A 16,944-nucleotide genomic window follows, 5' to 3' on the forward strand; every position below is an offset into this window, starting at 1 on the left:
CTCATTGAACATATCCATATAAAAGAGGAAATTAGTCTAATTAAATCCATTGAGAAATCTCTCTGATCCAATTTGCCACTAACATGTTTTTAGCTGTTATATATTCACGGTAGTATGCGAAGTCAAGTGATACATAATTTCATTGAGGTGCAATTTAACAATCTCTTCGATGATTACAGATAATGCGGCAAATTAAGAAACATTTTATCCGTAATCTATTTATGTCAACAATAAACCCATCTCTGAAGAGGTGAAAATCCTCATTGGCGATTATATAGGCATGCACATTGTAAACTAGGTAACAAGGGATAGGGAAGAAGTAAACTAGTACGGCACAGATCTTAACCTAGTTACTCCATTTTGAATAGGAATGAAATAGTTGTTGAGAATAAAATAGAGAATAGAAAAGTTTTTAAGAATACGATAGAAAATAGAATAGTTATTAAGATGATTATAAAACAACAAGGACAGAAACCACATCCGTGGGATTCGTCTTCATTTTTATCAAAATACATGTTTTGGTAAGTGCAGGAAAATTTTAGTCTTAACAACGTTTTTGCTAAGGTTATAGTAAAATTCAAGGTTGGACTTTCCGGTGCAGAATTAATTGTTTCTGCAGTTGCAGTTATTCCTTAACTTATTTTGAAAGCTTTAATTGTTTTATTTCATTCGCATAAGTTTTCACAACTCCCATCTTCGTGATATATTTCCAACTAATATCTCCACGAGTATATAGGCCTATTTGCTTTTAGTTTAATGTAAAATCTTTTAATATGCGCATCTCGATAAGAAGCAGTATAAAAAATTGGCATAATTAAGTTGAAATGCTACACTCGACTTAAATAAAAAAAATAATAATCAAATAAAAAATTTACGTTAAAAGATTTTTCTATGGGAAATCAAAAATGCTTTATTGTGTATGTTATTATAAAAATTTCATGTAGATTTTTGTTTTTGATTTCTTATAGGTTCACGATACCATTTTTTAGAAAGGGATATAATAAAGAACTTGGAGAGGAGGACCTGGATGATTGTCCCGTAAGCGACGGATCAAATCTCTTGGGAGACAGACTTCAAAGGTTTGATACACTCAAAATCTAATATATTGATAATATTTAAAAAATACAATGAAATAAACTAGTTGAAAAACCAATATAATTCCTACACTCTTAACTTCTGAATTTGCAATGCAATCCAAGTTAGTTCAAGTTGTTTCTAAGGCAATTATAATTATTACAATGCGATGGCTTTTCCCGTACAAAAATTTTAGGCTGTAATTGATCTGCATACGCGCTTTTTTATCGCTACCACGCTGTAATAGGTATACATTAAGGCTACATTTTCTGCAGCTCGAAAAACGCGAAAATTTAACAACAATTCCAGAACTGCAAATTGTCTGCCGTTTCTACATTTTCTGTTTATTATCTGTTAATTGTCTGTACTGGCAGAAATATGCAGCGCGATTCTGCAAACGCGATGCAAAAGTAGAAATAACAGCTGCTAGTTTAAAACTGTAATTTGACCACAGTTATAGACACGTTACAGATCTGCAAAAGTGATGGAAAAGTAGAAATCCAGCTGCCAATTTAAAACTGCAATTTGACTATATTTATTGACATGTTACAGGTCTGCAAAAGTGATGAAAAGGTAGAAATACCAGCTGCTAGTTTAAAACTGCAACTTGACCACATTTATAGACATGTTACAGGCCTGCAAATGTGATGGAAAAGTAGAAATCCAGATGCCAATTTAAAACTGTAATTTACCTCATTTATAGACATGATACAGGTCTGCAAAACTTATGGAAAAGTAGATATTCAGCTGCCAATTTAAAACTGCAATTTGACCACATTTATAGACATGTAACAGGTCTACAAAAGTGATGGAAAAGCAGAAATCCAGCTGCCAATTTAAAACTGTAATTTGACCACATTTATAGACATGTAACAGGTCTACAAAAGTGATGGAAAAGCAGAAATCCAGCTGCCAATTTAAAATTGTAATTTCACCATTTTTATAGACATGTTACAGGTGTGCAAAAGTGATAGAAAAGTAGAAATACCAGATGCTAGTTTAAAACTGTAATTTGACTGCATGTATAGACATGTTACAAGTCTGAAAAAGTGATGGAAAAGTAGAAATCCAGCTGCCAATTTAAAACTGTAATTTGACCATATTTATAGACATGTTACAAGTCTGAAAAAGTGATGGAAAAGTAGAAATCCAGCTGCCTATTTAAAACTGTAACTTTTCCACTTTTTCAAAGTATCTGAAAGGCACCTGCAATTATCGTACAAATTAAAGTATCTGAAACGCGCCTGTAATGGTCCTTAAAAGTATCTGAAACACGGCTGCAATGATCCTGCAAAGTATTTAAACGCGGCTGCAATTATCCTACAAAGTATCCGAAACGCAGCAGCAATGACCCTGCAAAGTATCTGAAACGCGCCTGCAATTATCCTACAAAGTATATGAAATGCTCCTGTAATTATCCTAAAAATATCTGCAAAGTACCTGCAATTATCCTACAAAGTATCTGAAACGCGCCTGTAATTATCCTACAAAGTATCTGAAATGCGGCTGCAATGATCATAAAAATTATCTGAAAAGCACCTGCAATGATCCTACAAAGCATCTGAAACGCGCCTGCAATGATCCTGAAAAGTATCTGAAACACGCCTGTAATTTTCCTACAAAGTATATGAAACACGCCTGCAATTTTCCTACAAAGTATATGAAACGCTCCTGAAATTATCCTGAAAAGTATCTGAAATGCGCCTGCAATTATCCTAAAAATTATCTGAAAATCACCTGCAATTATCCTACAAAGTATCTGAAACGCGCCTGCAATGATCCTACAAAGTATCTGAAACGCGCCTGCAATTATCCTACAAAGTATCTGAAACGCATCTGCAAATATCCTACAAAGAATATGAAACGCACCTACAATGATCCTGCAATGTATCTGAAACACACCTGCAATTATCCGACAAAGAATCGGAAATGCACCTGCCATTATCCTACAAAGTATCTGAAACGCGCCTGCAATGATCCAATAAAGTATCATAAACGCGCCTGCAATGATCCAAAAAAGTATCTGAAACGCGCCTGCAATTTTCCTACAAAGTATATGAAACGCGCCTGCAATTATCCTAAAAAGTATCCGAAACCCGCCTGCCATTATCCTACAAACTTAGCAATTTCTGACTGTAACATGCATACAATATATCTGGAAGGTACAGTACCTGTAATGAGCCTACAAACATCCTGATTTCTTACGGGAGTTACTATTTCCCCTCTGTTTTCTAGCTGTAAGGTAGCTCTTTTATGACTCTAGAGTAGCTAAATTTTGTATACTGCTGTACTGAGTTTTCCAACGGAAGATATTTTTTCCGCAAAACGTCTAAAATGTTCTGCATTGCTCTCTGGAATGCATCTTAATTTTGTCTGAAGTTGAACCTTTTTCAGGTTTATTCCAGTATTTTTCCAGAATATTTCAGTTTATTTGCAATATATTGCAGATTCTAAAAAATCTAAATAACAGCAAAATGCAGCCGTAAATTTTTGTACGGGTTAGCAAAATATCCACTCTTGAAATATTTTTGTATTTTCGCTGCCTACAGCCTATACTTAAATAGATTCTCAGATTATAGACACAGGAAACCTAACAGAGGAGCTCTGCGATCTGTTACTGTATTTTCCGGCGTCTAATTTAGAATGGGGATCAAGAAACACAGTTTGTGAAAAAAACTAACCATGTTTTTATTATTATCAATACAATTGTAGTTCAGGTTATTTATTTTCCTAAGATTGGATATATGACTTCCTCGAGTGTACTCTTATGGTATAAAAAACTGGAAGAGGTCTACAACAACATGAGACCAGTTTTCAATAATTGAGTTAGATACTCTAATGTTGATTAAACGTTATTACTTGAGCCTAGTGGAAGACTTTCGTCCCAAGTCCATAGTTTTCCAAGGCCGTCTTTAAAGTGGTTTCAAATAAAAATTTCTTTTAACTAGCTGAGAGTTTTCAAGAATTTTCTTCAAATGGAGACAAAACGTTTGCCATTTTTCTAGGCTCTAGTCAAACCTCCTAAATCCTAGCTTTGGTTGCCATACCTTTGCCCGTTTGCCGTTGGTTTCCTAATTTTCCACCAAATACCGTCCACGATGCAACTAGTGTCGACGCTAGATGTCAGGGCTTTTTTATATGCATAGTTTTGTTTTCCCTCAAGTGTAGTAAACGTTTCTTGTATCTCTTTCTCGTCATCATTCACGAGGTCCAGAAATTCTTGTTTAACGCTTCTAACAAGGCAGAGTCTTAACACGCTAGGTTAAGAAGCGGTACAGTAAACCACGTTTCGGTTTCAAGCGCAGCAAAAACTTTTATCAAAAAATGTTTTGTATGTTTTTCATGGGTTGTCCATTTTAAGTAGAGTTTTCAAATTAATACCGACACTTTAAAATTGGCATTGCTATTAAGAGAAAAAGCGAATTTTGTGAGATTGTGAGACATTCTAATTCGACAGTTCACGAATTCAGTTCTCTTTTAAATTTTGGAACTAATGGCACTCTTGTTTTTCTGCCACGTAATTAACTTTGTCTAAATATCACTAGTCACTACCCGCCAACATAGAGGAAAAAATATATAGCAGACAACGTTTTCAACGAAAAATGATACTTCTTAAATAAATGTCAATCAGCCAGCACTGGGAAAACTGGAAATGAATGGAATAAATTTGGCGAGATATTGTCTAGTGCAAAGGTTAAAGTGTCTAATCCTTTACTGTATATCCTCAATGATCCTATTAAATGACCTAAAATTTATTATTAAAGTGTGTATTTAACTTTCGGCTCACTCTCAACCGCTAAGACCTCCTTGCATAGGACACGAAAAAACGCTATTTTCCATTTTAAATAGTATTTTGCACAAACTAGGTTCTTTTGACGAAACCCTTTGAAAAAAAATCCATTTTTAGTCTACCGTTATTGACCTATTAACACAACATGTACTTTATCATGAGTTAATAATATGTTAGGGAGCTAACATATTATTAACTCATGACTTTATACTGAATAAAATAGTTGTGTGTTTTCTACTTTGGTTTACAGAGAATGGCAGAAGGAACTACAACGACAAAAATCAGGAAAATACAAAGCTAGTCTAAGATTAGCGGTTATGAGGGCGTTTGGTAGAACTTATATCAAGCATACTTTATTTATTCTATTTCTGGTGAGTAAAGTATTTTATATCAAAAGCGTTGATTCAAATCTATACGGATTGTATACATTTAGGAATGTGTGATACGTGTTCTTCAGCCTTTGTGTCTTGGGTGGCTTATACGTTATTTTAGCAATCCTGGTTCGATGAGCGAAACCGAAGGCATATTGTCTGCAGCAGGTGTATGCCTCCTTTCTCTTATCCAAGTTTCTTTCTACCAACCAGTTGTTTTTGTTTTCTCTGTAACTGGCATGCGAATTAGGATAGCAGCCTGTACACTCATTTATAAAAAAGTAAGCTTCCTATGAATAAAATATTTCCGAGCTCTACTGTCTGACTTATGATTCTAATATGGTGATACGAGTGAAGTTTTACAGGTTCTATGGACCAATTGCAGCCTAAAATGTTCTATGGGAGATTGTCGTACGTTTAAAGTTATAATAAGACCCATTTATCCAGGCCCCTCTAAATGAGTTAACAAAGAAACGACAATGTTAATGTTCGGGCGCGGGTGAAGGGTTTAGTTTATGTAAATGAGGTTGCTGTCGACGAGACTTTTCTCGCGAGGAACTTTGTTTTAGGCTTTTTCATAGTCCCAGAGTGGCTAGACCATGCTATCAAAATGTCCGTGATCGCCATTTTCACCTTCCTGCTGACTATCGTCAAAGTCATTATCATTTGATTTGGCGGAGCCTCTAATAGTTTTGTTTGACGTGGCAATACCATTTTTGGCGAGTGGTGAAGTAAATTCCCCATCCGATTAGTTTTTCTCTCACATAGGCAAGAATCATCCCATTGAGCCTATTTGCAAACGCACTTCAGTGGACAAATATGGAACAAAAAGTGAAATGGTAGAAGTAGAAAATACCACGCACACCACTTTTACAGTTACATTTCGTCTCGCGCCTTTCATTTCCTGGCACTGTGTCTTTTGTTTATTAATTTCATTAATTTTATTTAGATGGGGCATCCGTAAATCACCCATATTATAAATTCTAAACGGAGCCTCGTACGACAAATTGTATTAGAATATTTTCGCCTGCCCTTGGTCCTAGTGCTTTAAACCGAACGCGGATATCTGATTTTTGATCCGAACGGAACAAAAATGTTTGCTTCACTTCAGCTATCGGTTACACGGTTTGACAAAACCTGGCGTCCAACGTTTATTATTGTTACAAACGGGTAAAAATAAATATTTCTAATATACTCCAGGTCTAATTTATATTATTTTAAATTGCAAACGGGAAAACAAAAAGAAAAAATTAGCAATGATTGACTATTTATGAATATGGTAAGACGTGGGGTGGAAACAAATTGCTGCCTTCCCCCAACTAACGCCACTACATTCTTGAACACATTTCAGGCATTTTCTCTAATCACTAAAATCATATTGCCGTTGAGTTTTGGTTTCTATCTTAAATATTTATTTAGAAAGAAAATAAAAACCACACTTTGGGGAGCGTAAAATTCCTCCCCCTCTCGCTCCCATAATACGGCCCAAGAAACTTGTCAACAATTAATTTCTTGCTGAGCAAGGTCCATTTTATATGTTCCAAGTCAAAAATTGTTTTTTATAAACAATGCAAGCGGGAACATATTTTTGGACAATTGAAACCGTACTAAAGCATCAGAAAGGGCTCAGTCTTCTTAAAAATTATTTTCGGGACTTCGGGTTCCAGGGTTCTGTTTGGTCATTTTCTAGAAAAACCTTTTCCTTCTCTACGTCAAGGGTCCCTCCTGCTTCAATAGTGTTTGTGTCGTTTTTAACAAAAACCCGTATCACTACTTATCAAAACTGTACAATTGTACTTGGTTTGTCAACCTTGTTTCTCTGGCCATTTCAAAAAAGGAAATACATCAATATGTGGGGAGAATTTAGATAGTAATGGGGTTATAGGCCATTCTCGCGAATCCCAAAAGCTGATCTTAGCGGAACGAATTAGGCAAACAATCTCTGCAGTAGGTGGAACGCCCCCATTTTGGGTAGATACTATTTGCACGGCTTGGTTATGGTACCTTAAATGCCTGAAGTCAAGGGTCCCAGGTTCGAACAGTACCCTTTGTTTCTTAGAATTTTCAATTTTATTTGTTTACTTTTAAAAATGGAATAGAAAGAATTAATTTTGGTTATGAATTTTGAGATAATTTGGAATGAATACTGAATTTTGAAATTTCTACGAAACAAATTTGTGCGGCACCAATTTAGTCAAAATCACAACATCGTTTGCAAATGTAATTTGTTCCACCTACTTAAGTACTTTCATGAATGCAATAATTTTTATTATCGTGCGTCAGGGTGCCTCTGATTTATGACTTGTCTTGACTAACTATCTGAAGGTTTTCGTGTGTTCAGAATGTTTGCATATATAATCAGTATAAAGTTAAAACGCACATATCTGAAACATTATAAAGATATCTGAACATATATAAGCTTGGAAATCGTTCAGATACCAGTAGGTGAGATGAATAACATCACCTTATCAGATCAGATTTAATAACTTAAAGTAAAAAGGACGTCCAAAGAACTGTAGACGATTATGCGGAAAAGATATCGCAATCAGATGTCATAAAAGATGAAACAATTCATAATTTTAAGCACTACCTGGTCCATAGAATCTGCACAGCTTCGCTCGTACCACCATTTTAGAATCACCCTGGATATGCATATATAAATACTAATTATTAATACGTTAACTTTTGCGAAGAAATAACTTTGTATTTTTAATCAATTTTAATCGTTATGAATCTATTGCAACAGGCGCTAAAGCTAAGTCAACGGGCTATGGGGAACACCACAATTGGCCAAATGGTCAACCTCTTATCTAACGACGTCAACCGATTTGATCTGGCTGTTTTTTATTTACCATTTCTCATCGTGGGGCCCATTCAAATTGGAATAGTTCTCTCAGTGCTCTGGACGCACCTACAAGTGTCCAGTCTGTTTGGTCTTGTGGTTCTTCTTCTGTTTATCCCGTTCCAAACATACATGGGGAAATTTTTTTCAGTTCTAAGGTAAACTTAAATAAGATGAGAGCAGTAGTTAAAGCAAAGTGCGGGTTCAGTGGATCCCCTAGAAGATGACTTTCCTCACGAACTCCAATTTTGGCTTGGGGAAGGCAGGAGTCATTTGTGGGCGGGATTTAGAAGTGCACTTATAAATCCCGCCCACTAGCCTTCGACAAGCTAAACCGGAGTTCAGGAGGAAAGTAACCTTGTAGGGGAACCACTGGACCCTCGCTTTGCTTTACGTAGTTAGGTCTAATTAACGCAGATCGAAAACGGCGATTTTGACTGATGAGAGAATTCGCCTCATGAACGAAATTGTTGCTGGAATGAGAGTAATCAAGATGTATTCTTGGGAACACCCATTTGCTAGTATGGTGGACTTGGCAAGACGGTAATTTACAAAATAGCAAAGAAAATGACATGGAGTTAAACGTTGGGTGATGTTTGAAAGGAATCACGTTATTGTTACCTTCATAAAAATTTCTTCTTGAAACTGTTCGCTCTTCGTTGTTGATCATTGTTGGATGTATTATTATGACTAAGAAGATGGGTTTGTATAATCTCTATGGTGGAATTTGCAGACTATCTACCCAGGAATATATCCATTGCGGCGTAAAGTTCTTCGTTCGTCATGATCTGATTCCCGGTAATGGGCGTTATTTTTTTCGTGTCATTACGCAGCAGATTCCCAAAGGCCAAATTTCTTCGTTTAATACCCTGCTCGGTTTTATTTTTTGAACAGCGAAAGAAAAACCCTTTTTAATTTCTACCATCTCTAGGTGCGTAGTTCAGGATGTTAGATACATACTCTATTTCATAGATAGCTCCAAGAGGATAATTTACCCCTATAGTTTTTGTAAACCAATAATAAAAGATCCATTCAATACAGCACACAAACAAACTCCATGTCATCTGAATTATTATGTAAAGATAAAAATAACATGATTTTTCTATAGAAAAGAAATCCATCAAATTCGATACACATCGCTACTTCGAGGATTTAACGTTGCTGTTTATTTTGCAGCATCGAAAGTTATTGTATTCGTTTGCTTCGTAGCCTATATTTTAATGGGAAATACAATTACCTCCGAAATAGTCTTCGTTAGCATGAGTCTTTACAACAACCTACGACTTAGCATGACTTTATTTTTCCCACTGGCTATTACAAGTTGGGCTGAATCTAAAATTTCCTTAAAGAGGATTCAGGTATTGTAATAAACCATTTTAAGTTCAGCATGAAAGTGATATCATCTTCTTCATTTTATTTGAAAAGCATTTAATATAATATAATTTTTTTCGTATTGTAACTACGTACCTATGTAGAATGTTAAAGATGATACTCGGATTGAAGTTTTATTATTGTTATTTGTAGTGAACAGTGAAACAGAAGGCATTGCGGTTATGAATGTTATTGAAATCGGTCAGATGGTACTGGTCATCTAATAGCATTCTGTACCCCAACACCTTCTGCTTCACAGTGCTGTGTAACGCAAGCGCTCCAGTATGAAAATTTAATTTCACAATTATTCAAGAATATTTGTGATGGACAGATATAGGACTGTTCACAAGCTCCAGCCAGTTCGGGCTCGTGACGAGCGAGCCGAATTCGAGCCGAGCCGACACTTTGGCGGCTCGATTAATTAACGAGCTAACTTTTTTAAGGTCGAGCCGAGCCCAGCCGATAAGAATCGAGCCACTACGACTCGCGAGCTTAGTCGCTGAAATAGTGCTTACTTTTAGTCTTTCTTCTCTCCACAATTGGCGTTCCGTTGTATTTTAAAATGAAATAAAGCGTAGGAAAATTGGCTTTCGCTTTCTCTCGCGTCTAGCCTTGAGCATATAACGATTTCTTCACATTTTACTGAGCGGGTTTCACTCAATCACTACATTCATAAAGATGGGTTAGCATTTTTAGTCGCTCTCAAGTCTTACGTTGGTAGTAGCAAATTTTGTTAAACATATATATGTTAACCGAGCCGAGCTTTAAGAAAGCTCGCTCAGCTCGGTTCGTGAACAGTCCTAGACAGATAGTTTTATACTTGCTATTAATTTATACACTGTTATGAATGGAAAAGAAAAGTTGATCTTGTCTTTTTGGTTGAAAGATCAATTTGCCGGTTCGTACCAGCATCACTAGTATCCATCCAAACCATAAAATCGAATCCGTATACATTTTATTTCGTTTGAAAAGGAACAGCATGAGTTCAGTATACAAGTTCAGTTATTCAATTTCCGTCATAACAGAAATTTTGACTAAACATCTTTGTGTAGAAATGGGGTTTCGTTCCACCAATTTCAGTCCTTAAAAAGGGTATGAGAAGCTTCGTTTGAAAAACCTCTGATTTATATAGCAAAAGATAGAATTAATTACTGTGAATTCAAAAATATGAAGCTTTTAATGCTCCGATTTCTGGTTATTTGGCAATATGCATTTGAAAATGCTTCATATGAAATTATTTAACGTTTTCCTGTTTTCGACGTCACACGCGAGATGATGCCACGCGCTGCGCTATCAGACCCAGAATTTAGACAGGGGAGAAGCATGGACAGAGCTCGAGACGCGAATACCTCGCGCGTATAGGATTTCCGCGCTTTTTTCCTCAACGTCATAGTGATGTCATAAAACAGACGAACAAGCTCGACAAGACAAAATTATTTATATATCGAAACTGAATTTTCGTGATTTTCCAATGGATATTAAAAATAGAAACTTTGGTTCAATTATATTAAAAACTTGATATTTTGAAAGTAGAGACTTGAAAGTTTAATCTAATACCACTGTCGTGCTAAAATATGACATGAAATTGTAAATTCCCATACCCTTTAAATATTTTTTTACGTAATAGTTGTTTGGTTGTTCTTTACATACCTTAAATTTTATAAGCAGTGTTAAATTACTTTTAATTAATTTTTAGGCGTTCTTGGAGTTAGAAGAACAAGAAGACACTTCAACAGTTGATAAAATTGAATTACAAAATGAACCTGAAAAATGTGGCATTTGGCTCAATTCTGTCTCTGCTAAATGGAATGAGGTAAAACCGCTACCATTTGTAAAAATGTGACAATACAACCTGATAACATTTAAATAGAATAACGTATATGTGCTAAATATAGGAAGGAAGTTTAATTGTCATTGGTTGTTAATGTTACTCTAAACTTATACAAACAAAACATTAACTTTAGGACTCAGATGAAACTAGTTTAAACAATATCAATATGAATGTCCAGCCTGGAGAACTATGGGCAGTTGTTGGACCTGTTGGTTCTGGAAAGGTAATTTTGACGCATTGACGAATTAATGTTTTCATACGTTAAAGAAAACGAAGACCATTATTATAAACCTTTTTAAATAGGTATTACTATATGTAAAATACGAAAATAGTAACGAAAATATTTATATTATTACTTATAACATACCTTCAGCTTAGCACCATTTTTCTAAAAAATGCATCGGGTTTGCATATATATATAACTGATATGAACAAACTTCTTGTTTTTTAACATTCATGGCGCTCTTCTTGAACCTGGACCATGCTCGGTAGAGCGGGAAAAAATTGTAGTTGCTCTATCACACCTTGCCTTGTAATATTCAACTTCTTTTTATGTTTTCAGCCAAATTTTTGGTTGCTTTAGCTTCTTCTCTTTAGCTTGTGCTTTTCGGTGCTCAGCTCCTGAGAGTTTTTGCTATGGCTTTGACATTGGGTTGAAGGGCACGTTGAATTCTCTTTAAAATTTCTATCAGTTGAAGGCTCAATTTCTTTCAACTCCTTTGCTGCAGCATCGTAAGCGGCCAACCGTGCAGCTGACATTTTCTTACCATGTGTATTATATTTTACTAAATTTAAAGGAATATGATAGTACAAAACAGTAATTACATTATAAAAGGGAGTGTGAAGAGGAAAATAAATCGATTTTTTATGGATTCTACAAAAATTACAATACCATTCTGCATAGTGAAACATCCAGTAAATATCTCCGAATGATTTTAAAATTAAAATTATATTCAGATTTTATGGATTATTTGAAATAAAGACCTCCGAAAAATCGCAAAACGCCCTGCCTTCCTGTTAACGAAATTTCCGTAGCACTAGAAAGGTTCGTCTGCATGACATAACACGCGAGCCCTCTGTGGAAATGTTTACCTCTCCGAGTGACGCCCCCCCAAATGCAAAACTTAGATCCCCCCAAAATAATCCGTAAACCCTGCCAAAAATTGCTGTTAGCAACTTAAAATTCTTTAGCAAGATATAAAAAAATTTCAATATCAAACAGTAAAATTTTGAAGAAAAAAGCATATGGAGACAAGTAAAATGTTTTATGTTCTTTCGAAGGGAGTCCCAATAGTGTAGACTAAAAGCTAACCAAAACTAAAAATAAACCTAAGACGAGTGAAAATCCTTCATAATCGGTTCCGTAGTCTTTATCAATAAAAGGTTATTTATCTTAAAAATACGAATAAATTTAAGTTGACACAAATTTACGGAGAGTTCTAAAGGTCTACACATTTTCCAATGAACCCATTATGCAATAGACCCAACCGACAAATCTTTTGAATTTTTATAACGGCTCAGATCTCGTTCTCAAGTTTTGAGGCTTGATTTTGACATGCGCAGAACCTGTTTTACCCCAAAAGTCAGACTCTTATCCAATCAGATAAATAGGAGATTTATTTTCGTCGCTCAACGACAGAAGGTAATACAGTCAACTTTGTTAGTCACGTGATCCTGTCCCTTAGATGGAGACTTGACCAAACCAACTTGTTTATTTGTTGGTTGGGTCTATTTTTAATTTTACACGGAATTTTATTCCGTTAAAATTTTAGAAACGGCACCAAAACCCCTGTCCCTGTCCCTGTCCCGGACGCGTCCGCGAAACGAACGCTTACGATAAGAGAGGGAAACCGGTCGCGTCCGCGAAACGTACGCTTACGATGAGAGAGAGAGATCGCTAGCGTACGCGGTGGCGATACGAAGCTCCGCGTAGAGAGAGAGAACTGCCTGCCTGGTATATTAGTGAGAGGGGGAAGAGGGAGAGGGGGCATCCTGCTCGGAGAGAGAGGAAAGAAAGGTAGTTTAAATCTCGCGGGCTTTTTTGAGTGAAGGGAAACAAGATGATAATTTTCGTGCACTACTGCACTTTGTGCGCGTGATACATCAGAGATTATGCTGGATGGTTAGGTTAGGTTTCGTAAAATAGAGGGGACGCTTTACGGTCATAGTGATTTCTGGTTTAGGGGATCCAGGATTTTGTTTAAATACATTATTTGATTCGTATGGTTTTTAAAAATTATACTTTAGTGGGGTGCACAATTTAGTTTCATTAATATTATTTGAAATGTGACGTTATTAGAAATTAAAGGGATACACGATTGTGTTTCAGAAATGTTTTTAGTTGTACGATTTATTGGAAATCAACTATACGGGGGGTCACGTGAGCCGTGTAAAATTACTATTAAGGCCCAGCCCTTGGGCCATCTTGTTATATAAAGTTCTTATAATAACTTTCAAATAGTTTGCCCAGATTTAGCCCCCCACATTTCAAACCCTAGCGACGCTACTGGTTAAAACAGATATATACTTGTGAATAACTGTGAACATGATGTATCGAAATTTCAGTCATCTTTGCTTATGGCCATTTTGGGTGAGCTACCAACTTGTAATGGCGACGTTAGAATTCGAGGAAGAATTGCATATTCAGCACAGGAGCCTTGGGTGTTTGGTGGAACTATCGAAGAGAATGTGTTATTTGGATTACCAATGGATAAATATAAATATAAACGAGTGCTAAACGTGTGCGCTCTTGACAAAGATATTAAGATTTTACCTTATGGAGATCAAACTATGGTTGGTGAGAGAGGAGTATCACTTAGTGGAGGTCAAAAGGCTCGTGTTAATTTGGCCAGATCGATCTACATGGACGCCGATGTTTATCTGATGGATGATCCCTTAAGCGCTGTCGATGTCTCTGTCGCGAAGCACTTGTTTGATAAGTTAGTTTTTGTACCATATTTTTTCAATAGTACTTTAGAATGTATTTAATATTCTAAAAACAATTTTGAAGATGCATAAATGGATACATTAAACGAAAACCTCGCGTTCTTGTAACTCACCAAGTCCAGTTTCTTAAGTCAGCGCATAGGATCATCATCCTAAAGCACGTAGGTCAACAGTGACTGTTTTTTTTTTTAAATAACCATGTATAGCACATGGACGTGTCTATAGCAGATTTTATGTATACAAGAACCGACTTTTTATAGTCATGAATAAAATAAAACTTGTTTGCAAATAATAATCTTTTTTACTTTAGGGTTCTATTCTGGCCGTGGGTGCTTACCACGACTTGATCTCACAAGGTTTCGATCTTTGGGCCATTATTGATGAGGAAACTTCCAAAAACAAAAGCGGATCAACAAGTCAAAAAGACGATATCACAGCCCCTCAAAATTCAGAAGCTTTAATTAGCCGGAGCAATTCCATTTATGGGTCTGTGACTTCACTCGAATCAATTGGATTTACACCATCTGAAGACAACACTATCAAAGTAAAACAACCATACATTTGGTTTTAGAAATATGACTTACCTGGCTAAAGAGCCGATATTAAGATATTGAATGACAGATTGTACGCCACGACTTAGACTAGGTGCATTTATTAATTCTATAACTTCTGTTACATATTTTATGATCAGATGGTTTTCAATTGCCCATTAAAGAACCAGGACAAAATGTGTATAATAGGAATTAACCAAATTCTTATCCCAATATCTGCAAGTGCAATAGGCACATTCGCTTAGCCAAAGCTGACAAACGTTGCATTCGGACGTAGCATAAGACTAACGCTACTTCCCATTGCCAGACTTACGCTCGCTGCATCTTTTTGCCAGAAGTGCAGCGTTAAACGTTCTTCATTTCAGTTTATATAAAACTAATAAATGGTGTCGTAAATACTAACCATTTCGGCAAAAAGCTAATAATGAAAATTGATTTCCTTCTAAACTTTCTCAGGGAGACGGGCCAAAGCAAGCTGAGGAGCACAAAAGCGAGGGCTCCGTGAAAGCCTTTACGTACTTGAACTATTTCAAAGCCGGTGGTAGTGTTTTATTTATCACCTTGGTTATCATTCTAAACCTAACGGCTCAGGTTATTTACACGTACAGTGACTATTGGCTATCATTATGGTTAGTTATGATTTACAGTTTCAATTTGGAAATACATGTACCTCCTGTAATTGTAGGACCAATGCAGAAGAAAGAAAAGGTAACAAGGCAGCTAACGATACGGAGTATTCCACATCAACAGAGAATTATCCTGATGAGAGCACCAGTGGTTTTACCTGGGAAAGTATAACAGGGGATTTCAGCAACACTAACACCAATATTTACATTTACACTGGCCTCATGGTGGGGTTGTTCATTTTATCACTCACAAGAACTATTGCAACTTTTCTGATATGCATGAAGGCCTCCGTCAATTTGCATAACACAATGTTTAGAAGCGTCAGTCGAGCACCTATCGCCTTCTTTGATAAAAATCCAGTTGGTAAGCAAAAACGACTTGAAATTTAATGGTCCTTCTATCTTATACTTTGTTTTTTTACCGTTGAAACTTGGGTGTTAACCTACAAAGTGAAGCCAAGTATCATTTAAAGGGAGAATGAGATGGTCTAACAATTAATTTTTTTATGGATTTATGTTGATAAAAAAAGAGCAAAATCATTTTGCAATACTCCGTGAGGTCTCCAATATGCTAAGAATTTACAGCACCCATCAATAATCTAATGATATACAGTGTCTCGCATACAACGTAAAGTTTCGAAGAGTGCCACATAAACTTGAGAAATGCCTACCCGATTGAATGCTCGGGGGATTCCTAAATCGCAGAAAATAGTAAAAATAAAATAAATGTCGCGATTGATAGCTACACAAGGTGAATAATCTAACACCAATGACCTAGCTTTCCAGCTTAGGAATGAGGGTATTGTGTGTCAGGTTCTCTCTAACGAACGTCTCATCTCGAGTGTTCCTAAAACTTGATATCCCAAGGCTAGGCCGAATGTATCTACTGTAGAGTAAATGGTGGTTGAACACCCAAAGTTTTTCTCTCCTAACATTTTTTCTCGGCGCCAGCTAACATCAGCCGCGGAAAGCTGGCTCTCACTAAAAAAATTTCACCCCCCTTAGCACTCCGCACGATACGCCGTTGCCATAAAAAACGTAAACACCGTGGATGAACCCTCCATGCTTGAACTTACTCAGATAAAAAAAATTAGCCCCGCCTGTTTTACTTCACTGTCCACCGCTGTGGAGCGCTGCTTCAAAAGCTCGTTCTCGGTCGTGGCCGAGATTTTAGAAATTTTATCTCTCCATTCACGCGAGCTCCGTTGGAAACTTTAAAAAGCTTAACGTCAGAACTTTCAGACACAGAGGCTACGGCAAAAAATCTTACATAGAAACTTGGTGTAAGATTATTCTACTTGTGATAGCTACAATAGATTTGAGCACTACACCATTTTTCTTATACAGGGTAGCTGTCATAAATTAAAGGGTGTGTTCTTTGGATCAAACTGAGTGAAAAGTGTCAAAGAACATGGGGTCTACAACGCTTAGTTTCGGAGGTACGGACCCCCAAACATTGACCCCCAAAACGTGAAAAATGTCACAAATGTGGAGTAAGACATATCAGCTTGCTCATCTTGTTAAGACAATTCCAATACCATC

At 36.3% G+C, this 16,944-nt stretch overlaps 1 protein-coding gene across 1 annotated transcript in view; it reads left to right on the forward strand.

Moving 5' to 3' along the window:
- Window positions 1-447: 447 nt before the first annotated feature.
- The window catches only part of LOC149619072 (ATP-binding cassette sub-family C member 4-like), a 45,034-nt gene continuing 28,537 nt past the window's right edge, over window positions 448-16,944 (forward strand). Inside the window, exons 1-14 of the mRNA XM_089854555.1 lie at window positions 448-521; window positions 969-1,079; window positions 5,115-5,235; window positions 5,298-5,516; window positions 7,982-8,235; window positions 8,495-8,620; window positions 9,186-9,435; window positions 11,145-11,261; window positions 11,413-11,502; window positions 13,845-14,218; window positions 14,290-14,386; window positions 14,536-14,769; window positions 15,233-15,405; window positions 15,462-15,766. Of these exons, the coding sequence (XP_089710681.1) occupies window positions 448-521; window positions 969-1,079; window positions 5,115-5,235; window positions 5,298-5,516; window positions 7,982-8,235; window positions 8,495-8,620; window positions 9,186-9,435; window positions 11,145-11,261; window positions 11,413-11,502; window positions 13,845-14,218; window positions 14,290-14,386; window positions 14,536-14,769; window positions 15,233-15,405; window positions 15,462-15,766 (2,545 nt within the window). The remainder of the gene's footprint in view (window positions 522-968; window positions 1,080-5,114; window positions 5,236-5,297; window positions 5,517-7,981; window positions 8,236-8,494; window positions 8,621-9,185; window positions 9,436-11,144; window positions 11,262-11,412; window positions 11,503-13,844; window positions 14,219-14,289; window positions 14,387-14,535; window positions 14,770-15,232; window positions 15,406-15,461; window positions 15,767-16,944) is intronic.

This window comes from Phalangium opilio, unplaced genomic scaffold (assembly GCF_054372755.1).
Source record: "Phalangium opilio isolate 3A_F unplaced genomic scaffold, DU_Popi_V2 ptg000209l_1, whole genome shotgun sequence".
In the NCBI taxonomy this organism is placed as follows: domain Eukaryota; kingdom Metazoa; phylum Arthropoda; class Arachnida; order Opiliones; family Phalangiidae; genus Phalangium; species Phalangium opilio.